The following is a 25184-nucleotide window of genomic DNA, read 5'->3' on the forward strand; positions in this document are numbered from 1 at the left end:
TTTCTCCTTTCAATAAAGTACAGCAGAAAAGTTGTCCAAATATGAATAATTAACCTATTAAACTGGAGATGGTTCACCTCACAATAATTTCATAATCATCTATGTATTTCTAATAGTATAACCAAATTAGTAATTTTTTGATATAACTGTAAAACTAATCTGAAAACTTGTTTTTCAAAAACTGAAAACTTCATCTGGTTGTTAATATTAAGATTTTACCAACAAGAATGAGTCTTTCTGTAGAAAACCATGATTTAAAACAAATCTTTCTGACTAGTGGTTTAAATCAATTTGATCTTAAATCCACCTTTTCTAATTCAGCTATATCTGAGATGCAGCAAAGCACAGTTACTTGTAACAGGTGTCATCCAGGGACAGCAGGCTGATAGTCTCACATGAGGGTGACGTCATCAACGAAGCCCCGGTACGGACAATGGTAAAGTATACCGTCACTTTAAGCGTTTAGTAAAGCTTCAGGACTGCTCGCACTGCATATACACTAGTGCCTTCCCACCCAGTGCCAGCTCACGCGGTCGTCAGTTCTATGCCTAAGAGAAGAAGTCATCTAGGGGAGATGGGTGGGTTGTGAGAATACCTGCCTAATCTCCCTGGATAACACCTGTTATGGTAAGTAACTGTGCTTTATTCTTAGACAAGCAGGCGGCATGGCATGTTCTAGCTTTATTAAAGGAATGGAAGGAAAGTTGACCTCTAAGGAAACAAATGCTTGTTGCTTCGCAAGAAAATCAGGAATACTGTCTGATACGAGTAGGTGGAGGCAAGGGAAGGAAATAAATATAGATTAAGCAGAAGATCCCTATCCTCAAGAAGAGGATAAAGGGAAGAACCCAGGGAATACTAAAGTAATGGAGGTTGTAAATAATAAACAACCTCATAGCGGCAGGTGAATGCAAGCATAGGTGAGATAGACGCCAGAAAGATTCAAAAAGAAAAGAATAAATGGGTACTGGCAAATGTACATACCATATATACTCAAATATAAGTTGATCCAAATGGCGAGAACTCGCAGAAGCCAATCAGCCAGCGGCTTTGAATGGAGCAGGAGGGCAAGAAGATCACTTCATGCACCGGCTGGCTACCAGGGACTCAAAAGGTGCATGAGTAGGAGGGAGGTGTGGCTGTCAATTTCGACAGGCGTAGGAGGCAGAAGGAACTCCTGTTTGTCCACCATGAGGCCGCCAAGGAGTTGGGAGGTGCGCAGGGGAGGCGGGGGATTTTTGATTTAGCCAGGACGGGAGACAGGGATCCCTCATGTCCTAGCCCTCCGCTGGACCACCAGGTCTTGTGGTAGGCCCTGTGGAGGCCTGCAATAGGTCCAAGGGGGGGGATGAAGGTAGGCAATGGCCTGAATAAAAGCTGAGACCCCCCCCCCATTTTGGGGCCATTTTTTTGGCCCCCAAATCTCTGCTTATATTCAAGTATATATGGTATATGGACGACCAGACCAAAAAACAAGGTAAATCCAGATGTGGTTCAGGAAGAATACAGATGGGAGTGAAAGAGAATTTTGTTAAGCAAAATTAAAGCATGCTTCTTAGTAATTAGAATAGTTTCCAGGAAACTAGGAAAAATACAACAGTAAGGAGAGAAAAATGTTACTATGGGCCGTAGAAAGAAAGAGTGGTAGACTGGGAACAAAGCCATATGTTGAAAATGCTCCCCTTGAGGACTGAGAGAGCTCTGGTATGTCTTGAAAATGACCAGAGCAAGTGCAAGGATGGCAAGAAGTAACACTTTTGAAGGGAAAAAATGCTGGAAAAAAGGGAAGCCAGCAAAGAAGTGTAGAAAAACCATGGTACATGGGGAATGAAAAAGTAGAATATCCCCCGTATGGAAGGAAAACGAGAAAAGAATATGCAAAGTTATTGAGCTCAGATGAGAATCAAGTAAGAGACATATGACCTTGTCCTCATGAAAGGAAGGAATAGGGGGAAAAAGAGCTACCTTGAGGGGGAGTGTATGGCGCAGTGGTTAGAACTAGAACCTCAGCACCCTGAGGTTGTGGGATCTAATCCTCGCTACTCATTGTGACCCTGGGCAAATCACTTAATCCCCTCATTGCCCCAGGTACATTAGATAGTTTGAGCCCACCGGGACAGATAGGGAAATATGATAAAATGCCTGAATGTAAACCATTTAGGATAAAAGTAGTATATATATATAAATAATAAAAATAAATAAATAATCTGGCTGTGGATAGTGGAGAAGTACAGCAAGAAAAAATGCATGTACTAACGGAAGGAAACTGTAGAATGATCAGAGAACAGTTCTATTCTAATGTTTTGTTGCTTTGTGTTTTTAATGAGAATAGAAAAACAAACTAGACAAAGTCAAGCCTGTGAAGGAGCTGCTTGAGATCAAACTAGTTACTCTTTAACTAAAGAATATCAACTGAAGGTGAGGGAACACTTTAGAGTTGAAGGCGACCGGATAAAATGGATAGAGGCAATGTGCCTGTGAGTTAGAGTTGCTTCAAAGGTTTTTATTAAGAACCAAGGGAGGTAGGTAGGTCTACAAAAAGAAGTTGACCAAAAAGCAATAGAGAGGAAATAAAGTAACTGTGCAAACAGAAGGAAAGTATTGTTGCACAGATATGAGAGTCTAGAACTCTGCAAGAATGGATAGAAGGGCTGGTGGAGAACAGAAAGTTCAATAGCCCAGCAGAAAAGAATGAAGTATTAATTTTGCATTGTAGTAATATAAGCCAGGGATACCATGGAAGCACGTACTGGTGGAAATTATTTCCCAGCTGAAAACATGTGATGGAACTAAGCATGGAAGGAACCAGATATATTGTCTTGGGGGATGAAATTAATAGTACCATCCAAGAAATACGCTGTTCGTTGGGTGGGTCTAGGATGAGGATTTGTTGGTTGGGTCGAGGATGAGGATTTGTTGGAGGCTGGTGGCACTGCAGAGGGGGTGGAGTGAGCTGGGGGGCAGCCAAAGGAAGGGGAGCGGGGCGCAGGCGGGGAACAGGAGGGAGGGAAAGAGACAGACACACAGATGGCGCCCAAGGAGAGAGAAAGAGACAGAAAGACAGACAGACAGCGGCCAAGGAGAGAGAGTGACAGACACAAAGACAGCGGCCAAGGAGAGAGAGAGAAAAATACACATAGACAGCAGCCAAGGAGAGAGAGAGAGACAGAAAGACACAGACAGCGGCCAAGGAGAGAGAGACAGAAAGACACACAGACAGCGGCCAAGGAGAGAGACAGACAGAAAGATACACAGACAGCGGCCAAGGAGAGAGACAGACAGAAAGACACACAGACAGCGGCCAAGGAGAGAGACGGACAGAAAGACACACAGACAGCGGCCAAGGAGAGAGACAGACAGAAAGACACACAGACAGCGGCCAAGGAGAGAGACAGACAGACAGCGGCCAAGGAGAGAGAAAGACAGACAGACAGCGGCCAAGGAGAGAGAAAGACAGACAGACAACGGCCAAGGAGAGAGACAGACAGAAAGACACACAGACAGCGGCCAAGGAGAGAGACAGACAGAAAGACACACAGACAGCGGCCAAGGAGAGAGACAGACAGAAAGACACACAGACAGCGGCCAAGGAGAGAGACAGACAGAAAGACACACAGACAGCGGCCAAGGAGAGAGACAGACAGAAAGACACACAGACAGCGGCCAAGGAGAGAGACAGACAGAAAGACACACAGACAGCGGCCAAGGAGAGAGAGAGAGACAGAAAGACACACAGACAGCGGCCAAGGAGAGAGAGAGACACAGAAAGACACACAGACAGCGGCCAAGGAGAGAGAGAGACAGAAAGACACACAGACAGCAGCCAAGGAGAGAGAGAGACAGAAAGACACACAGACAGCGGCCAAGGAGAGAGGGAGAGACAGAAAGGCAGACACACACAGAGAGCGACAGAGGGAGATGGAAAGACAGACGGACAGCGGCCAAGGAGAGAGACAGAAAGGAAAACACATCTATTCTAGCACCCGTTAATGTAACGGGCTTAAAAACTAGTGTAAATAATAAAAATAAAAGAGGCGGCAAGGTTAACTTGAGGGAACAAAGTTAAGCTATGTCTTCACTCCACAGAAAACAAAAAAACTGACGACCTCGCAAGCTGGTGTCAGGCAGCAAGTCATGCACAGTGCAGGCAGACTCAAAGCTTTGCTAAAAGCTTAAAGTGACAGTACACTTTACCACTGATGGCTCTGTCTGTGCTACAACTATCTTGCTGTATTTGGAGCAAAGCTCCAGCTGCATATGCACCCTGACTCCTTTGTTGGATGTGGAGCGCAGCCCTAGCTTAATTTCTGACACAGTCCTATTGTTGGATGTAGAGCACAACTCTGGCTGTGATTTTTGCCATGGATATATCGCTGGATTGGAGGGGGGAGGGCTGCATTTTCATCTGGTTTTCTACTAGGCACTTATTGCTGGATGTGGAGCTCAGCACTGCAGCATTTGTGCTGCAACTCAATCTCTGGATGCGAGTTCAGTGCCAGTATCGTTTGTGTCACAACTCCATTGCTGATGGTGAGTGCAGCTCCAGATGATTTTGTGCTTGCACAGTTCTATTGTTGGATGGGGAGCACAGTTACGACTACTTTTCTGCCACAACTCCATTGCTCGATGTGAAACGTGTCTCCAGCTGCATTTGTGCCAAGGCTCCATCGCTGGATGTTGAGCATCAGCTCTTTCTGCTTGTGGGCCCATGCTTCATCTATGAATGTATAGCATGGCTTTATCTACCGGGTTATCATTGACTCCCAGTATTGGCTCTGCTTTATTTATGGATGTTCAGAGCAGCTTTGGCTGCCTGTCAGACACAGCTCCAGCTCTGACACTGCATCATTCCTAGAGGTACAGAGCGGCTTCGGTGGCCAGTCTGGCACTGCTACATCTCTGAGGTACAGTTCAACTTTGGCTGCCTGTCTGGTACTGCTCCATTTCAGGATGTATAGAATGGTTTTGGCTGCCTGCCAGGCACTACTCCATTTTTGGATATGCAGAGTGGCTTCGGCTGTCTGTCGGGCACTGCTTCTCTAGACATACAGAGCTTCTTTGGCTGCCTGTATGGTGCTGTTCCATTTCGTTGGCTGCCTTTTGGGCACTACTCCATCTCTGGATGTACGGAGCAGCTTCGGTTGCCAGTTTTCACCCTGCTCCATCTCTGGATGTACAGAGTGCGGCTTCACTGGCGTTGCTCCATCTCTGGATGTAAAGGACAAATTCAGCTGCCTGTCTGTCACCTCTTCATCTTTGGCTGCACAGAACTCTTTCAGCTGCCTGTCAGGTGCTGTCCCACCTCTTGGATCTATGGAACGGCTTGGCTTCCAGTTTGGCAGTGTGGTTTCAAGAGACATCTGTAAGGATATACCTCCAGAATTGGCAAACAGCTTCATCTCCAGAGAGGTATCCCCACTTTTGGTGCTTTCGGCTATGTAGCTTTTGTTTGGTTAAATTACTGGCTGCCTCTCCAGGATGCATTTCCTCCCTTGCAGCTAGAAGGGTTTGCTATTTATGGGCTTCTCTGAGTTGGCTATGCCCCATCATTCCTCCCCTTTGAGTATGGGGCTCCACAGGGCTTGGTATCTGTCTATTGCAGTACATCGCAAACTGTGTGCCTCCTGAGATTTCAGGTGTTCGGTGGCACACTAGCGAGGAGGAGAGGTGCCAGCTGACTGCCTACATGACGTGCCTCTCGCAGCGAGAGGCACGTCATGTAGGCAGTCAGACGGTGCCTCTCCAGCCCTCTTTCCTGCTGTTACCGCCCACTGGCGACTCAGGGCGCGTCTTGAGGGCCTTCACGCATGCGCGGATGTAGATGTGATGTCACACGTGTGTGATGTCATCACAGCGACATCCACGCATTCTCGGATGCCTCGAGCCGCGGCCACTGCATTGTGTGCTGCAGCTTAAGAAAGTTTGCGGGACACTGGTCTATTGGTTTCTGTCCCACCCTACGTAGGGCTGCTTTGCTGCAATCCACTCTGGATTCATCTGCTGATGATGACAAGGAAAGGTAACTTTATGATTTCATACCTAATAATGTTTGTTCCTTTCAGGGGTGGCCAACCTGCAGTCCCCTGAAGTATTTTGTGCAGCTCCGGTCAAGGGCGATGCAGTATTTTCCTCTGCTGCCCCCGGGTGTTTACCATCTTGCTGCAGTGTTTGTGTGGCCCCAGAAACATTTTTTTCGGCCAATGCGGCCCAGGGAAGCCAAAAGGTTGGACACCCCTGCAAGATACAGCAGATTAATCCAGAGCCCCTCCCTTTGTTACTTTTTTGTTACTTTATGTGTTGCCTTTGTTCCATAGGATGTGGCCTCTGGCTGACCTCAATGTGGATTCAACACCTGTGAGGAGGAAGTTCTTTTGAGGCCTGTTTATTTGTACCTACTGCTTTTTACAAGAAATAGTGAATTACCAGTGAGCATACCATCCATTTATATATGGAAGAGTACAACTTTGTGTTCTTTATCTCTGCCTGCTGGTGGATGGACACTAGTGCTGCCCGATTCAGGAAAAAAAATTTGGATTCGATTCAGCCTATTGAAATCGATTTTTCGATTTGATTTTCCTGCCCAAGTGGGTGGTTTGTGCTTTGTTTGTTTTTCCCAAACATCCTGGTGGGTTTATTTTATAGCCTCTTCATCCCTTTTATAGCCTCTTCACCCCCTTTGCCCTCTCCTACCCACACTGGCACTGTGGTGTAAACAAAACAAATAAAAAAGACTTTTCCTCTCTGTTATATCCTAGCTCATGTTTGCGATCTAACATCACCTCTGGCAGGATACACATTTCATATCTGACCTATTGTAATCACAAAATAGAAAATAAAATTATTTTTCTACCTTTTGTTGTCTGGTCATTATTAATCATTTTGGACCCAGGCTCTGGTTGTCTTCTGATAACTTGCTTGCCAGGGTCTCCTGCCCATTTGTCATTTTCTTCTTTCTCTGTGCTAACCATCTATCTTCCATCTCTGTCCTCCCTTCCATTTCCCATCTCTCCCCCGGAGGTCTTGCATCTTTCCTTTTTTTCGTCTCCATCCCCAGATCCACCTTTTCTCAACTACCCTTTCATCCTTCATCTCTCCCTCCTTCCCCACCACCCCAGGTCCACCATCTCTCCCATTCTCTTCCCAACTACCCTCCTATCCAGTATCTCTATCCACCCTCCACACTATCCCTTGTGTCCAACTTCTCTCCTTTTCTGTTCCTTCCCTCCCTAAATCCCATTTTTCACCATTTCTCTCCCTCTTCTCTGTTAGACCCATTATTTCTCCCCCCCCCCAAAGTCCGGCATATGCACGTCTTTTTGAACTCCCTTCCCTCCCTCCGTGTACTTTTACAGCAGGGTCCCCTCCCCCGAAGGCCTGCACCCCACCCCCAAAGGCCTGTCTGTCCCCCCTGAAGGCCTGTCCCCCCCCCCCCCCAGCAGGCCTGCGTGTTCCCCCCAGACCTCCCTCACATCCATTTACCTAATGCCAGCAGTGGAGCAGCCTGCAGAGAGGTTTGCTGGTACTTTAGCGATCCTTGCAGGTTGCCATATGCCTCTGGAGCTGTCTTCCCTCCGCTGTGGTCTCGCCCCTCCTCTGACAGAGGCAGGATTGCGGCATAGGGAAGAGCTCCAGAGGCCTATGGCAAACTGCAAGGATTGCTAAAGTACCAGCGATCTTCTCTGTAAGCTGCTCCGCTGCTGGCATTAGGTAAATGGATGCGCGGGAGGCCAGGGGGGAAGCTGGACACCGCAACACTTCCCGACTGACCCTCTCCCTTGGCCTCTAAACAGGAGCGGCAGTGGCCGGCAGCAAGAGCCAGCGCTGCCGATCCTGCTTTAGGGGGGGAGGGTCAGTCACCGATTTGGGAGGCCGATTTTTTTTTTTTATATATATAAATCAATTCTTCACCCAAAGGGTCGTGGACACATGGAATGCGCTCCCGGAGGAAGTGATCAGGCAGAATACAGTACAGGGATTCAAAAAGGGATTGGACGGATTCCTGAGGGACAAAGGGATCGTAGGGTAAAGGGGTGCGGGGACAAAGGTCAAGAATTGGATGGGAAGATAGGACTTCGAGGAGAAACCAAGGGGTGATTCAGACAGGTCATGACCTGTTGGGCCGCCGCGGGAGCGGACTGCTGGGCGTGATGGACCTGTGGTCTCACCCAGCAGAGGCACTTCTTATGTTCTTAATTCAAATCGATTCACCCAAAGTGAATCGGGCAGCACTAGTGGACACTACCCACTCATCTGGGATTTATCTGCTGTGACTAAAGGAACAAACATTATCAAGTATGAAACATAATGTTACTTTCTGACCAGTATTCTGAACTAATTACCGGCCAGGAACACCTCTTGGCCAAGTAAATGCAGTAGACTGTTTGCTATCCGGCACCCACTGGACTTTCTGGTTGTTTGAGAGTGTAAAAAATACTGTAACAGCAGCAGCTGTTCCTAACACCCCTCCCTCCCTCAACCCCAAAGCAACAGTGGCAACCGATCTCAACCCCACTCCCTCCCTTGGCCCCAAAGTAGCAGCGGCAGCTGATCCCAACACCCCCCCCCCCTTCACCGGAGTAACGGCAGCCGGTGAACAGAAGAAGCGCTGTAAACGGGCTGCTTTTAACCAGCTCAAGCAAGGCCTGCCTTCTGCCATGTTGGAAGTGACATTGCAGAAAAAAGGATATGCTGGGACTGGCCAGAAGCAGCCTGTTTACAGCGCCGCTTCTGTTCACCAGCTGCCGCTACTCCTTTGGTAAAGGAGGGAGAGGGGTTATCAGGACCAGCTGTTGCTGGTTTTTCAGGGCCGAGGAAGGAGGGGTTTCAGGATTAGCTGCTGTTGGGGCTGAGGGAGGGGGGGGGGGTTGTATGGAGGTTGTCTGAGGAGCATGGGAAACTTTTTATTCTTGGGCTGGCCATTTGTTTTGTTTTTTGCCAGTTGGTTGAGAGTGCCGGTTAATTGAATGCAGGTTAGCTGAGAGTCTACTGTAGTATTTTAGCTCCTAACCACAGATACTCAATGGGTGATAATGGTCATCTCCCCTGAAGATCTACAGTTAATGACTAGTAGCTAACCAGCTATATGACATAACGCAGCCAATTAGACATGGATAGTCAGTGCCAAATTAGCTATGTTTAGTAGTTAAAACAGGTCTGCTACAGTGGTGTACAAAAGTCTAGAACCACTTGTGAATTTTGCATTCCTTCAACTTTCTGATGTTTTTATTTTAATTTCTTTAGTGACCCAATAGATTTGTACATATACTACATTAAAAAGGATACATTTGGCTATTAGAATCAACTTCTTAAGATCACTTGTTTCTAATTTTACAATTTTGCTGATAGCTGCTATAACTTTTACAGATCATGCTTCAAAACTGGATTGAGACTGTCCAATCAGTTTGTACTATTTGTGATAAACAGGAGGCTGCTTTCATCAGCCAATCACAGTCCAGAGATCTAGGTAACAGGGCAGCTCTTAAAGGTGCGTGCTTTTTGGATTTCATACACTTTCTGCAATCATCCATCAATAAGACTCAGAACCTGATATTGGAGAACTATGTTTGTGTGTCATTGATGAGCAAGGAAGGATTTTTGTGCTGCCAAATCACCAGCAAATTTGGCTGCAGTCACAGCACAGTAGTAAAGATTGTACAAAAGAATAAAATCAAGGATTCAGTGGTAGATAAGTCTTAATCCAGTTGTTTATGTGCATCAACATTACACTGAGACTGTGCACTTTGACGCATTTCATTGACCAATCACAATTTGACCTCACCTCAGCTACTGCGTGAGTGGTGAGACAAGTGTCATGTCAGCGTTAGATCATCAACAGTTCATTGCCAGTGCCTGCAGTTTGGTCTGCAGGGCAGTAAAGCACACAATAAGGCACAACCAGATCAAATGGGTGTGGAAGCACTCAAGCTGGACATGTAAAATGGTGGAAAAGGTGCTTTTCAGTGATGAAAGCACCTTCTGCCTGTTTTATAGCCAAGTCCACACCTATGTGAAGAGGTTTCCTGGAGAGGAATTCAAGCCTGAGTGCCTCAACCTCACTGTGAAGCATCTTTTGAAAGCCATGTCTGGGACTGCATGACTGCCAGTGGCATCAGACATCTGCACATCATTGATGAAATGATCAGCATGACCAAGTGCATCGCAAAAATGCATGGTGTTATCAGTTCAGCAGCTGTTGTCCAGGCCAGTTCCTGTTCCAAGAAGACAGTGCACCTTGCCATCGCTCCAAACAGTTGATCATCTGGAAGCATGGGAACAACATCGAGTCAATCGACTGGCATGCCCAATCTCTGGATTGAATCCAGTCGAGAGCTTATGGCACACGGTGGCCTGGAGATATCCAAGATAGAGAATGACATGGGGAAAAATTTGTCCCCGAATCGGTCCCCACGAGCTCGGTCCTTGTCTCCGCAAACCATCTGATCCCATCCGCACAAGCCTCGAATAGATTTATACTGAACTTATTTTATTAAAAGTATAGCAAGAAATATTCTGTACAATTATCATTTTATAAATCAAAGTTCTGGCTGCTGAACTAGAGGAAGAGATCTTCAGCTGGCAAGGCTTTATTTATAAATGTTTATCAACACAACTAATAAGTTGATTCTAATAGCCAAATATATATAATGTGGTACACAGATAAATCTATTGGGTCAGCAAAATAAAAGGTCAGAAAGCTGAAAGAATGCAAAATTCACAAGTGGTTCCAGCCTTTTGCATACAATTGTTTTGTTTTTGGTATGTATACTTGTTAATAGACTACTAGGTGGTTTAGTTGCATGAAAATTGTATTGCACATGAATAAAATGCATTCTAGCATATCTCTGCAGATGTTCCTCTGCACTCAATTTGACCCTATGTATGTGACTTGATACAAGAACAATTTACAGGTTAATTGCTTTCTGATCAGAATTTTAATTGTACTGGAAAGGAGTAGTCAACTACATTTGGGATGGATTTTCTAAATGAAGTTATATAGTTCCTTAAATTACCAGTTGGTTATAGTGGAGGGTAGAGAAAACTGTCTTAATGTGTTGAGTAGGGATTTTTTGGGGAAGATGGGGGAGATTTATAAAAGCCTTTTAAAATACTAATTTTTTCAGATGCGATTCAACTTTGTGTATGTAATGTTTTGTTTTTTTTCCTTCTTTCCACTAGGAGGGTATACAAGGAAAGATTAGGACTTCCTCCAAAGATAGTGATTGGTTATCAGTCCCATGCAGACACAGCTACTAAGAGCGGCTCCACCACTAAAAATAGATTTGTTGTGTAAGAAGACACCTAAGTATTCTTTCATAGGAGACTGCGGCAAGCAATCGCAATTTGGGAGTTGAACCAAAGCCTCTTCAAAAGCAGAGCGGACTGCATTTAAATTTGATTTCCATCTAAATGTTGCTAAGATTTGTGAAAAGTCTTTCGCCTTTTGTCTTGTACTTCCGTGTTCATAATTTTTCTTTGCTAGAGTAACCATATCCCAATCACAACATTTCACAGCTCAACAATCTGCCCCAGAATACTTTAAAACTTTCCGGGCCTACTCTGTAATAGTTATGTAAGTTCATTCCTGTTACAGAAACATTTATCCTGAATATTGAGAAGAACTATATTTCCATTCCCAGTAGGAAAATAACTTTTGTTGTACATTTTGCCTTGTATGCAGTGATATATAGTTTGCTGGTTTGGAAGGCAGAGGATTAAAGTGCATTCAAACTTTTGTAACTTTCATGTTTTTTTTGTTTTGGTTTCTCCAACCCTTCCCTTTAATTTGAACAGCACTATTCTTGCTGTACTCTCTGTTGATGGCTGCTAGGTTTAATTTATTTGTTTCCCATTTTGATAACATTAGTGACCTTTTGATTTCAGGGGGGTTTTGGGGACTGTTTTTGTTTTGGGGTTTTTTTTTAATTGTTAGCTTATGTGACATTGGTGAAAGGGTCTGGGAATCACAAATGGGTTGAATAAAACATTTTTTGTGCATTTATTTAGTAATTATTTTCTTTTGGTAAGATATCACATCAAAGCTTTGCTACAAGTTTTTGCAATTCAGAAGAATCAGTGATATGTTTTCTGTGCGATTTCCTAACCATAATTGTAGAATTATTTTTATGTAACACCGTAATTACATTCCTTACTAGAAATAGTACGTCTGTTTTGTAACTTAGGCTGTATTTTAACACATTGTATTACTTAAGAGTATATTTTGCTTTGGTTAAAAATGATTAGAACAGCAGTCCCATTCATATTAAGACAGTGTACAAAACTGTAAATAAAAGTGTACAGTGAATTGTCTTTTAGACAACTAGAGTTGTCCTTTTATTTCTCAATTCTGAAACAAATGTTTGTATTTCCTGTGGCAAGAGAGTTTCTACTGTAACTTCTTTGCACCACAGTCTAAATTTAACCTTGGCGTTTGGAGCTGTAAACAAGTTAGTGTTAATTTTATTGAGTTTTTCATAGATAGCATCATACTAAAACAAAATTAAAAACTTAACCACATGACTTTAAACTAGTGTATGTGATGTGATATTTCTTAAGTCAGTGTTCTCTATAATGAATGACTTTATTGGCAGCAGCTAAAAATCACTCTTATGCCATTGTACAGTATAAACTTACTCTAGGAGACCTAATGTGTATTTGCAAGAAATGTAGTTAAAAAAAATATGCTAAAATTTGTAATGCATTCAAATGTATTCTTAATGTCTAATGAAATACTGCCTTCACTGAAGTCTCAGCACTTGTAACAATTATTGTACTTGTTGATATTTATTGAAATTGATAACAGTACACTGTCGAGAGTAGTTTGGAGGAATATATGTGGTTTATAAAGATAGAGCAATAGATTTTACCAACATTTGCAAATTTAAATGTTTTAATATACAACCTACAAACAAAAACAAACTACTCCACAAGACTATCATCTCTAAATAAACATCAAAAGTGGAGTGGGTATATGATTCTTAACAGAACATTGTAAATTCTTTTTATCCCAGAACAAGCAGGCAGTATTCTCAAACATGGGTGACGTCACTGACAGAACCCAGGTACAGACACTTGAAAAGTGAATCCCAACTTTAAAGTTTAGAAAGTTTGTGATCAGCCTGCACCGAACAACATAGACGCGCAGTCCCTCAGTTTCTTAGTTTCCGCAGCGCTAAGAAGATGCGTTTCAAGGGCTGTTGAAAATTTTCTTGTCTTTCTGCTCTCACGTTGGTGATTTTTTAGTCACTTTTGTGTTTTTTTTTTTTCTTTTATTTTGTTTACCATGTATTTTTCTCCCTCACAGGTTTTGGCCCGGCAGGGCCTGTTTGTCTACCTTGGCCACTGGGTTTAATTTGGCTGAGGCGGTCTTCCCGTCGATGTCCCGCCCACAGACGGGATTTAAGAAGGGTGGTCACTGTGCTCAGCCCATCTCTGTGACTGACCCACATTGCTGGTGTCTCCAGTGTCTAGGGCCCCAAGCACTGTCCAGAATCATGTACCCGTTGTTCATTGCTTCAAAAAATGATTTTGAAAAACTGCATTCTTTAACAACGACTATTCGGTATCAATATGGAGGGGAAGCTGACATTGCTACCGACACCGGCGCCAACCATGGCAACACCGTACTCATCGACACCGGCATAAACATCTCTGGTGTCGCAACATCCAGTGAGTAAGCTGGCTAAGAAGCTTTCCCCTACCCCATCTGGGACTCAGGTCAAAATGACAAGCTGACCTCAAAAAAGTCCTGTAAGTGCCCAGTCCCGATCTCGGCGAGTGCCTCGATATCGGCTTCCTCATCAACAGACCTGAGTGCTGCACCAGTGGAACCGGCAAAAAAGCAACAGTACCGGTGCTCTCCCTCAAGCAAAAGATTGACAATTTGCTTCGGGAGGAATTGGGTGAGCATTTTCAAATGTTGGTGCTGACTCAACTTATGGCCATGTCGACATTGGTTCTCCAGTGACAGTTCAGTCTGAGCAAATGATGACTCTGACCACACCTCAATCTGATGCTCCACTGGTGCGGAGACCGACACGGGAGTTGATTGATCCCGCTCCATGGCACCAGTCATCTTCGACACAAACATCGAGAGAGGTTACTCCTGTGCGGTACCGAAAGCACTCTCATAAGACCAAACATCTCGAGGCTTCGACACTGAGTCTTCGACACAGTTCTCATTCCATACAGGATTCAGATTTATTTGTAGACTCTGAACAGGAACCACTCTCTACTGCAGATGAGGACTCTTCTGGTTCAGATTCACCTCAGCGATCGCCTTAGCAACCTTCTGCTTTTTCTGAGTGGTCCTCTTTTTCTAAATTTCTCCGTCGGATATCTGAGGATTTTTCCATCCCGCTAAAAGCAGATTCCAAGCATAGCAAGGAGTTCTTGGAGGCTTTGGATTATAACCAGCCTCCTAAAGATCTGCTGAAGCTCCCGTTCCATGACATTTTACGAGAGACTTTCTACAAGAATCTCTAGATTCCTCTCCATTCCGGTGGCTCCTAAAAAACTGGACTCTTTATATAGGGTGGTTCCTATTCCAGGTTTTGCTAAACCGCAGCTCCTTCATGAATCTTTAGTTGTTGAATACACTCTAAAGAAATCATTTGGAGCTATTGTCTATGCAACTGTACTTCATGGCAGAGAAGGTAGGGCAATGGACAAGTTTGGTAAGCATCTTTACCAGAATGCAATATTGGCAATCTGAGCTGGTAATTATAATTTTCATTTCTCATTTTACCTGAAATATTTGGTCAAAAAACTTGCATCTTTTCAAAAGTATATTCCATCCCATAATCAGCCGAGATTCCAACTCATTGCTTTGACTTTTATATTGTGAAAATATATGGTTCACACTACTTATGATATTTTTGAACTTACATCACGAGCTGCGGCCATGAGGCATCTTGCCTGGCTTTGTGTCTCTGAGCTTGATGTAAATCACCAGGGCCCCTTGGCCAATGCTCCCTGTCCAGGAGATGAGCTTTTTGGACCATCAGTTGATATGATTACAATGCTATCTGATCATGAGACATGTTTGGACACTTTGATTAAACCAAAGAAGAAGCCTCATGCGCCCTGCACTTTCAAGCCCACTTCTTCATACCAGCACAGGTGTTTGGCTAAGCCTGCTCCTCCTGCTCCTCAGCCTAGGAAACAAAAGCAGCAACCATGTCAGCAACCTAAACAGGCTTCTCAACAAAAGCCCACACAGCCTTTTTGACGTGTTCCTCAGGAACATAGCCATAGTTCCCATTCTCAAATCTCTGCCTCAGCCCAATCGGAGGGCGACTTCAACATTTCATCAACCGGTGGGAGCTCATTACTACAGATCTCTGGGTTCTAGACATCATATCAACTTTCATACCCTACCTCCAGATCATCCAAAAGAGTCTATTTCAGACCCTGTACAGTCTTCCCTTCTCATTCAGGAGATTCAGTCCCTCTTTCTTCTAAATGCCACCAAAGAAGTTCCTCTATCTCAGCAGAATCATGGATTCTACTGATATTTTTTAATTCCAAAAAGGACTGGAGGTATACGACACTTTCTGGATCTCGGAGATCTCAACAAATTTCTAGTCAAAGAAATTCTGGATGCTCTCCCTTGCCCTTCTTTATCCACTTCTGGATCAGAACGACTGGCTATGCTCTCTGGATCTCAAAGAAGCCAACACACATATACCAATTCATCGGGCTTCCTGCAAGTACCTTTGTTTTCAAGTGAATGGACGTCATTACCAATACAAGGTTCTTCCTTTCAGCCTGGCATCTTCTCCAGAGTCTTCATGAAGTGCCTGATTGTTGTAGCCGCATCTCTCCGATCCCATGGTCTTCAAGACTTTCCTTACCTGGATGACTGGTTGATCAAAGCTGTGTCATCTCAGGAGGTGGCTCTAGCAACATCCCAGACTATTTCCTTTCTACAAGCTTTGGGATTTGAAGTCAATTTCCCCAAATCTCACCTAATTCCGACTCAATGTCTTCAGTTCATTGGGGCTATCCTCGATACTACTCTAATAAGGGCATTTCTCTCTCCAGTTTGCCTGAACACTCTTATTCTCTGTCAACAAATGTTGAAGGTTCATATCATCTCTGCGAGGTGCATGATGGTTCTCGGGTCACATAGCTTCCACAGTTCATGTAACTGTACTAGCAAGGCTACATCTTCGCAATCCTCAGTGGGACCTGGCTTCTCAGTGGTCTCAAACGACAGATCGTCTCTCGCAACATATTTCTGTGACATCTCTTCAGCAGTCGCTTCAATAATGACCTCCTTCAATCTATCCAGAGGTCTCCTTTTTCACTTACCCCCTCACCACAAGGTGATAATGACGGATGCATCTCCTTATGCCTGGGGGTGCACCTGGACGGCCTTCAAACCCAAGGTCATTGGCCTACCAGGGAGCAGAAATTTCACATCAATTTCCATGAGCTCCGAGCGATATATTATGCTCTCAAAGCTTTCCAACACCTCTTGAGTCCTCCTCCTTTGCACAGACAATCAAGTAGCAATGTACTACATAAACAAGCAAGGAGGCACGGGCTCTCTCTTGTTATATCAGGAAGCTCAGAAAATCTGGCTTTAGACGACAGCTTGCAGCATTTTCTTAAAGACTGTCTACATTCAAGGGGAGAAGAATTCCCTAGCAGACCTCTTCAGCAGAATTCTTCAGCCTCACGAATGGACTCTCAACTCTGCAACTCTCCACTCATCAGGTGGATTTGTTTGCGACCTATCACAATCACAAGTTGCCCCAGTTTTGCTCCAGACTTTACTCTCCTCACCATCTGGAAGCTAATGTGTTTCTCCTGGATTGGACGGGCCTGTTTCTATATACATTCCCTCCAACTCCTCTCCTGTTAAAGACTCTGTTCAAATTCAAACAAGAGTCAGCCACCATGATTCTCACTGCTCCTCGGTGGCCCAGGCAGCATTGGTTCTCCCTTCTACTTCAGCTCAGCAGCAGGAAGCCAATTCCTCTACCAATCTTTCCTACTCTTACTCAGAAACAAAGATTGTTTCTACATCCCAACATGCAATCGTTACACCTGACAGCTTGGTTTCTCTCGAGCTGAACCCATATGAATTACATCTCTCTCAGCCTGTACGCAATATTATTGACGCCTCCAGGAATCTAGCCACTCAACAATGTTATCAACAAAAGTGGACTAGGTTTTATTCCTGGTGTCTTCATCATCGTGATCCAACTTCCTTGTCAGTGGACTTGGTGTTGGATTATCTTCTTCATCTGTCTGACTCTGGACTCAAATCTACATCTATCAGAGTCCATCTCAGTACTATTACAGCTTTTCACATGCCAGTCCAGGGAAAACCTCTTACTGCTCATCCTTTGGGCTCCAGATTCATTAAAACTTTTCAATGTTAAACCACCTCTCAAACCTCCTCCTGTAATCTGAGACCTTAATGTAGTTCTTTCCAGATTGATGAAACCACCATTTGAACCAATGGCCACAGCTCATCTCAAGTTTCTTACCTGGAAAGTTGTTTTTCTTATCTTGCTCACTTCTGCCAGGAAGGGTCAGTGCGTTACAAGTGTTAGTGGCAGATCCACCCTTCACAGTTTTTCACCATGATGGTGGTTCTAAGCATGTATCCAAAGTTTCTACCAAAGTGGTTAGAGTTTCATCTCAATCAGTCGATTATTCTCCCAGTTTTTTTTTTCCCTAAATCTTATTCTCATACTGGAGAAATGGCGCTGCACACTCCGGACTGTAAACGTGCTTTGGCCTATTACATCAACAAGACAAAGCAATATCGCACATCTCCTCAAATCTTTGTCTCAATTGATCCTAACAAGTTGGCCATCCTGTTTCCAAAAGAACAATATCTAACTGGGTAGTTCCTGTATATCGTTCTATTATGCTCAGACTGGACTGCACCTGGAGAGTCATGTCACAGCTCACAAATTCCAAGCTATGGTAGTTTCGGTTGCTTTCCTCAGATCTACTCCTATTGAGGAAATCTGTAAAGCTGCTACTTGGTCCTCAGTTCATACATTCACTTCACATTACTGTTTGGAGTCTTTCTCCAGACAGGATTTGCACTGCGGCCAGTCAGTATTACAAAATTTATTTTCTTGAAGGCCAACACTCTCACCATACCATTCTAGTTAGCTTGGAGGTCGTCCATGTGTGAGAATATGCTGCTTGCTTGTCTTGGGATAAAGCACAGTTATCGTAACGGGTGTTATCCACAGACAGTAGGCAGATATTCTCACAACCCACCCACCTCCCAGGGTTGGCTTCTTAGCTGGCTTATCTTAACTGAGGGACCGCGCACCTATGTCGGGCGGGATGGCACTCGCTCGGTGCGGGCTGATCACAAACTTTCTAAACTTTAAAGTTGTGATTCACTTTTCAAGTGTTCTTACCGGAGCTCCATCGGTGACGTCACCCATGTGTGAGAATATCTGCCTGCTGTCCCTGGATAACACCTGCTACGGTAAGTAACTGCTTTCAAATATATAAAAAAAAAATATTGATTTTTATATATTAACATCTATGTTGGCACAAAACCTGGACAAAGGTGGAAAGACTTGACACAATAGTACAGCAAATGCTCTATTCAAATATAAATATGCAAAAAATAAATAAAATAAGGACTTAGCTTATAATCTTGAAATCAGAAGTCTTTACTTTATTTTTTGCATATTTATATTTGTTTGTTGATGAAACTGTTGGAGGTGGTGGAGTAGACAACCCTCTTGAATAGAGCAGCATTTGCTGTCCTATTGTGAACAGGGAAAGGGTGTCAGGTCTTTCCACATTTGTCCAGGTTTTTTGCCAACATAGATGTTAATATTTAAAAATCAATAATTTTTTTGATATACTTGAAAAAGAATTTAGTGTTCTGTTAAACATCAAAAGTGAGCAGGTATATGATTCTTATTATGCAACCAACAAGTTAAAAATGAATATATATTTATCTAGATGTTTTTTTGTATTATGTAGGTTTTTTTTGTATTATGTAGGTTTATCTAAGTCAACTGTACCACTTTATTATTTTTGAACAAGCAGCCAGTATATTCTCATATATTGGGGGGGGGGGGGGGGTGACGTCCACAGAGCCTGGTATAGACAGTGGTAAAAGTGTACTCGCTGTTTAAGTTTTTAGAAACTACATGATTGCCCATACTGTTCATGCGCGAGTGCCTCCCCGTCTGATGCTGGCTTGCGGTACCTTAGTTCTTCTTTTCTGTAGTGTGAAGTGATTTTTTTCTGGACTCTGTCCAAGCTGCGTTGCCTAGTCATGTCAATGTTTTTTTATTTTTGGCTCTTTGGCCATCTTTCTTATTCTTTATTTGGTTTGTGTAAAAAAATAAAAAAATTATATACATATAGGGAAAAGGTGCAAGACCCTTATACACGCAGGTTGTCGCCAATAACCAACCCTGCCATAGTGCAGAAAACCAGCAGGTAAGACCCTAAGCCCAAGCAGAAAGTTCCAGGGGACAGGCAAAATCCTTGAACAGGGGTTTATTTGCCCTTAAAAACACACCTAAACAGCATTTGGAGACAGGTTTTGCACCCCCTTCTGAGAGCACAGCATACAGATGGGATGGGGTAAACATCACGGAGCAAGCAGTGAGGAAACTAAGGGCTAGATTCACAAAACTTACCAATTGTGTACCAATGGTTTTGCGATTGTTTCCTGACCTGATTCACTAAACAGCTGTGCGATCAAGCTCTGATCCAATCTGATCCATATGTGCAAATGAGGGGAAATGGCATGCATAAGTAGGAAGCCCTCGATTCACTAAACAGAAGAAGGAACACTGATTGGGTTTGTCGTAGTGAAGTGACTGCTCAGGACCAGTCGCTTCACTTCCTTACCGACTCTCCTGTCCTTTAAAACCATGGGCTTGCAATGCTTTTAGCAGAATATATATTTTTAAAAAAAGGAATTTTTCATTTTTTGTCCCCCTTCCACACCAAAGTGCCCCCCCTCCCCTCCGATGCCCAGTGCAGCCATCAGGCCCAGTTTCCCTGGAAAAAACCCAAACCTCTGGGCAATCCCCAATGCTTCCCTCCCACCCACCCCTCTGCGTGTGAATGAATATGACAGAAGCGATGCCAAATTCCTCCTCCCCACTGCCATTGGCCTGGCCCGTACCAGCCCACCCCGCTCCCCGTACCTTTAAAAAGTTGGGAGCAGGAGGGGTGCTCAGTCCCTCCTGCTCCAGGCCTCTGACGAGCTGTGGCCTTAGGCCCTACCCTGGTGCATCATGGCTCAGGCACCTTGGACTCCTCCCTTGGGAGGGGCCTGGGGTGCCTCAGTCATCAGGGACTTCCTTACTCCTCCCTAAGGAAGTCCCTGATTGACTGAGGCACTTCAGGCCCCGCCCAAGGGATGAGCCTGAGGTGCCTCAGTCAATCAGGGCCTTAGGTCCCTCCCCGTGCATCACAGGAAGATCGGTCCTGCCCCACATCACTGCTAGACCATCAGGGGAGGTCAGGGACACAGGGATTCAGCCTTTAAAAACTAGGGGGAGCTACGGGGCAAAAAAATCACAAATAACCAAATTCGCGGGTAGTAAACTTGTGGATTTGGAGAGTGAAGTGTATTAGTACTTTTAGTTTTTGGTCCTGTATTTGCATAGGAGTTATCTGTTCTGGTAGGAATGAATGTTGAGAAACACAGTGCTTTGTGTAGCTTAATTTTGTAGTTAACCATTATGTGTTAATAAGATTATATTGTGTGTATATATGAAAAATGAATGGAAAAAGTGTTACAGTTAGTACTATTATGGAGGTGGGGTCTGGGGCGGAGATGGGTGGGGTCTGCCCCGCGACTTAGCCTGTGTTTTAGATTTTGGCTTCTTAATGTGATTGACTTTGACACCCCTGCTCTAATCCATAGTAAAAGCCAGGACAGGGCACGCCCAAACCTGGAGTGCAGAAAGTTGCAGCATAAGCTGTTTGAGCTGTTTAACACAAAGAATAAAAGTAAAGGTGGCAGAGACCACACAAATACATGGACTCAGGATTATGAGCCTGATTGGCAGCTGTACTGTCAAGTAAACATAAGGAAAGAAGATAACGGTAAAACCTTTATATATCATGGACAAGAGCTGCAAGATGATATTGTCAAGCTGATGTGCAGTATTTTACATATATAGTACATTCTAGTGCAGGACAAAGCATAAGAACATAAGAATAGCCCCACTGGGTCAGACCAATGGTCCATCAAGCCAAGTAGCCCGTTCTCACAGCAGCCAATTAAGGTCCCTAGTAGCTGGCCAAAACCCAAGGAGTAGCAACATTTATCCCAGGACAAGCAGGCAGCATATTCTTTACGCATGGGTGACGTCACCGACGGAACCCTCGGTACGGACCTTTTTAACTAGAAGATTCTAGTTGGCCGCACCGCGCGTGCGTGAGTGCCTTCCCGCCCGACAGAGGAGTGCGTGGTCCCCAGTTTCTTCGTTTCCGCGGAGCGAAGAAGACGCGTGTTTTTTCAACGGCTGTTGAAACTCACTTTTCTGCCTTCCCGCTCGCGAAATTTTTCTCTTTTTGTTTTCATTTTACCTTCGGGTTACCTTTTCTTTAATTTGTCAAAAAAAAAATAAATCTTTATTTTCTTTCTTTTTTCGTCTTTGCCCCGGCGGGGCCTGTTGCCATTATACAGGCCTCGGGGTTTGATTTTGCGGAGGCCGTATTCCCATTCATGCCCCCGCAGCCCGGTTTTAAGAAGTGCCAGCGGTGTGCACGCCCGATCTCCCTCACTGACCCACACAATTGGTGTTTGCAGTGTTTGGGTCCGGAGCATCGGGCGGACTCCTGCACCCGCTGTGCCACTCTTAAAAAGCGGACACTCAAGAATCGCCAAATTCAACAAAACATTTTGTTCGGCACCGGGTCAACGATGGACTCCTCGACATCGACAGCGGTACAATCGAAATCGACACCGCCTACTTCGACACCGCCCGACCCGACATCGGCGCCACTGGCGCCAGGTAAGCCAGCTAAGAAGCCTTCCTCTTCCCTCGAGCGCCCGCCAGCCACAGTGGCGGCACCGACCTTGCCGGCTTCACGCCGACCCCGAAAACGCTCCGCCCCGATTTCGGTGAGTGCCTCTTCATCGGCCTCCTCATCGCCGGGGCGTGGAGCGGCACCTAAGGAACCGAAAATAAAGTGGTTCCGGTGCCACCCCTGGATGACCGCATTGCGGCCATCCTCCAAACTCAACTCCAGGAACAGCTGCAGCATCAACTCCAGCACCTGCTGCCTACTATCCTGGCACCGCTCCTTTCGGTACCAGACCGGCCCGAGCCCCGTACCGAGCACCCGGTATCCACCCCATCGGTACCAATCAATACCTCCATGCCGATTCTTTCGGCTGAGCAACTTCACGCCCATCCTGTGGTTCATTCCCATGCCACTTCGGATCCGCCTCGGGACCGGGCGGGGCTCCATTCTTCCCGGGACCATGATCGACGCCGGTCTTCCTCTCCCGGTACCGTTTCGGTGCGCTCTGGAAAGTCTTTATCTAAGACCCACCATACTGAGCCTTCCACCCCGGTGTCTCGGCATGCGCACCCAAAGGTTCGGGACCCGGACTTATGGGAAGAGTCCCCTCCCGGTACCGAGGAGGATCTCTCCTCATCCGATGAGGACCCCTCAGCCCCCGATACCACCTCCAAGCCGGAACAATCCTCCTTCTCAAAGTTCCTCAGGGAGATGTCAGCAGCTTTATCTCTCCCTCTGGAGTCAGACTCCAAAAAATCCCAAGCTTTTCTAGAAGCTCTGGATTTTGAGCAACCACCTAAGGAGTTTCTCAAATTGCCCGTACACGACATCCTACGGGAGACGTTTTACAAAAATTGGGAGAACCCTCTTACTGTATCTGGGGCCCCCCGTAAGTTGGATAACCTCTACCGAGTTATCCCAATTCCGGGGTTCGATAAGTCCCAATTGCCCCATGAGTCTCTTCTAGTTGAATCCACCTTGAAGAAGACTCAGGGCTCCAGCGTCTATGCCTCCACCCCTCCTGGCAGAGAGGGCAAAACCATGGACAAGTTTGGCAAGAGGCTCTATCAAAATGCCATGCTGGCCAACAGGGCGAACAATTACTCCTTCCATTTTTCATTTTACATGAAACACTTGGTCCAACAGTTGTCCGCCCTCCAAAAGTATCTTCCGGAGAGAAAGGTTCCACTTTTCCAACAACAGATTTCTGGTCTCCTTCAGCTGAGAAAATTTATGGTCCGCTCTATTTACGATTCCTTCGAGCTGACCTCCCGTGCCTCTGCCATGGCTGTCGCCATGCGCCGCCTGGCCTGGCTGAGAGTATCGGATTTGGACATTAACCACCAGGATCGTCTGGCCAACGCCCCCTGTCTCGGGGATGAACTTTTTGGAGAGTCCCTGGATTCCACCACCCAGAAACTCTCGGCCCATGAAACCAGATGGGACACCCTGATTAAACCAAAGAAAAAGGCTCCACCTGCTCGTCCTTACAGGCCTCAATCCTCCTATCAGCGCAGATTCTCAGCCAGACCACTCAATCCGCCTTCACAACAACCTTGGCGGCCCCATCAGCAACAACACCATGCCCAGGCTCGTTCTCAGTCCAACCAACCCAACAAGCCTCTTCCACCTGCAAAGCCTTCTCAGCCCTTTTGACTCTTCTCTCCAGGGCATAGCCAGTCTTCCGCCTTCATTGCCTCTTCCACAACCAATCGGAGGCCGTCTCCACATATTCTTCAGCCGTTGGGAGGTCATCACATCGGACCAGTGGGTCCTCAACATCATCCGCCACGGCTACTCTCTCAACTTCCAGACTCTTCCACCAGACAACCCTCCCGTAGAGTCTGCTTCTCACTCCTCCCAAACCCCCCTCCTCCTGAGGGAGGTCCAATCCCTCCTTCTTCTCAATGCCATCGAAGAGGTGCCTCCGGAACAAAGGAGTCAGGGATTCTACTCCCGCTACTTCCTGGTTCCCAAGAAGACAGGAGACCTCCGTCCCATTCTCGATCTCAGGGACCTCAACAAGTGTCTGGTCAAGGAGAAGTTCAGAATGCTCTCCCTTGCCACGCTCTACCCTCTTCTCTCTCAGCACGACTGGCTGTGTTCCCTGGACCTCAAAGAGGCCTACACTCACATTCCAATCAGTCCGACTTCACGTCGCTTCCTGCGATTTCAAGTTCAACACCGCCACTATCAGTACAAAGTGCTACCTTTTGGCCTCGCTTCGTCACCCAGGGTGTTCACCAAGTGCCTTATTGTGGTGGCGGCCTTCCTCAGGTCTCACAACCTCCAGGTGTTCCCCTACTTGGACGATTGGTTGGTGAAAGCACCTACGTCTCCACGTGTGCTACAAGCCACTCATCACACCATCTCTCTCCTCCATCTCCTGGGGTTCGAGATCAACTACCCCAAGTCGCATCTGCTTCCCACACAGCGACTTCAATTCATTGGAGCAGTTCTCGACGCCACACTAATGAGGGCGTTTCTCCCCTCCGACCGTCACCGGACACTGCTCCACCTCTGTCGTCAGGTGCTCCTTCATCACTCCATCCCGGCCCGTCAGATGATGGTCCTCCTGGGCCACATGGCCTCGACGGTCCATGTGCTTCCTCTGGCGCGTCTCCACCTCAGGACACCTCAATGGACTCTTGCCGACCAATGGTCACAGACCACGGATCCTCTTTCTCATCCCGTCTCTGTGACATCGTCTCTTCATCAATCTCTTCAATGGTGGTTGAACTCCTCAAATCTTTCCAGGGGTCTTCTTTTTCATCTACCCCCTCACTCCATGATCATCACCACAGATGCCTCCCCCTATGCGTGGGGAGCTCACCTCGGAGATCTACGCACCCAGGGACTCTGGACCCCTCAGTAGCGTCAACATCACATCAATTTCCTAGAACTCAGAGCCATGTTCTATGCTCTCAAGGCCTTCCAGCACCTTCTCTACCCTCAGGTTCTTCTCCTGTGCACAGACAATCAAGTCGCCATGTACTACATAAACAAGCATCTGGACCTGGGCCACAGCCCGCAATCTCTTCCTCAAGGCTGTCTATATCCAGGGCGAACAGAACTCCCTGGCCGACAACCTCAGCCGCATCCTTCAACCTCACGAGTGGACTCTGGACCCTGCCACACTCCACTCCATTTTTGCTCGCTGGGGCACTCCGCAGGTGGACCTCTTTGCAGCT

At 45.8% G+C, this 25184-nt stretch overlaps 1 protein-coding gene across 1 annotated transcript in view; it reads left to right on the forward strand.

Moving 5' to 3' along the window:
• The window catches only part of EIF4E (eukaryotic translation initiation factor 4E), a 172213-nt gene extending 159471 nt beyond the window's left edge, over positions 1-12742 (forward strand). Inside the window, exon 7 of the mRNA XM_033957343.1 lies at positions 11176-12742. Within this exon, the coding sequence (XP_033813234.1) occupies positions 11176-11290 (115 nt within the window). The 3' untranslated portion in view covers positions 11291-12742. The remainder of the gene's footprint in view (positions 1-11175) is intronic.
• Positions 12743-25184: the final 12442 nt, after the last annotated feature.

This window comes from Geotrypetes seraphini, chromosome 1 (genome assembly GCF_902459505.1).
Source record: "Geotrypetes seraphini chromosome 1, aGeoSer1.1, whole genome shotgun sequence".
NCBI lineage: Eukaryota > Metazoa > Chordata > Amphibia > Gymnophiona > Dermophiidae > Geotrypetes > Geotrypetes seraphini.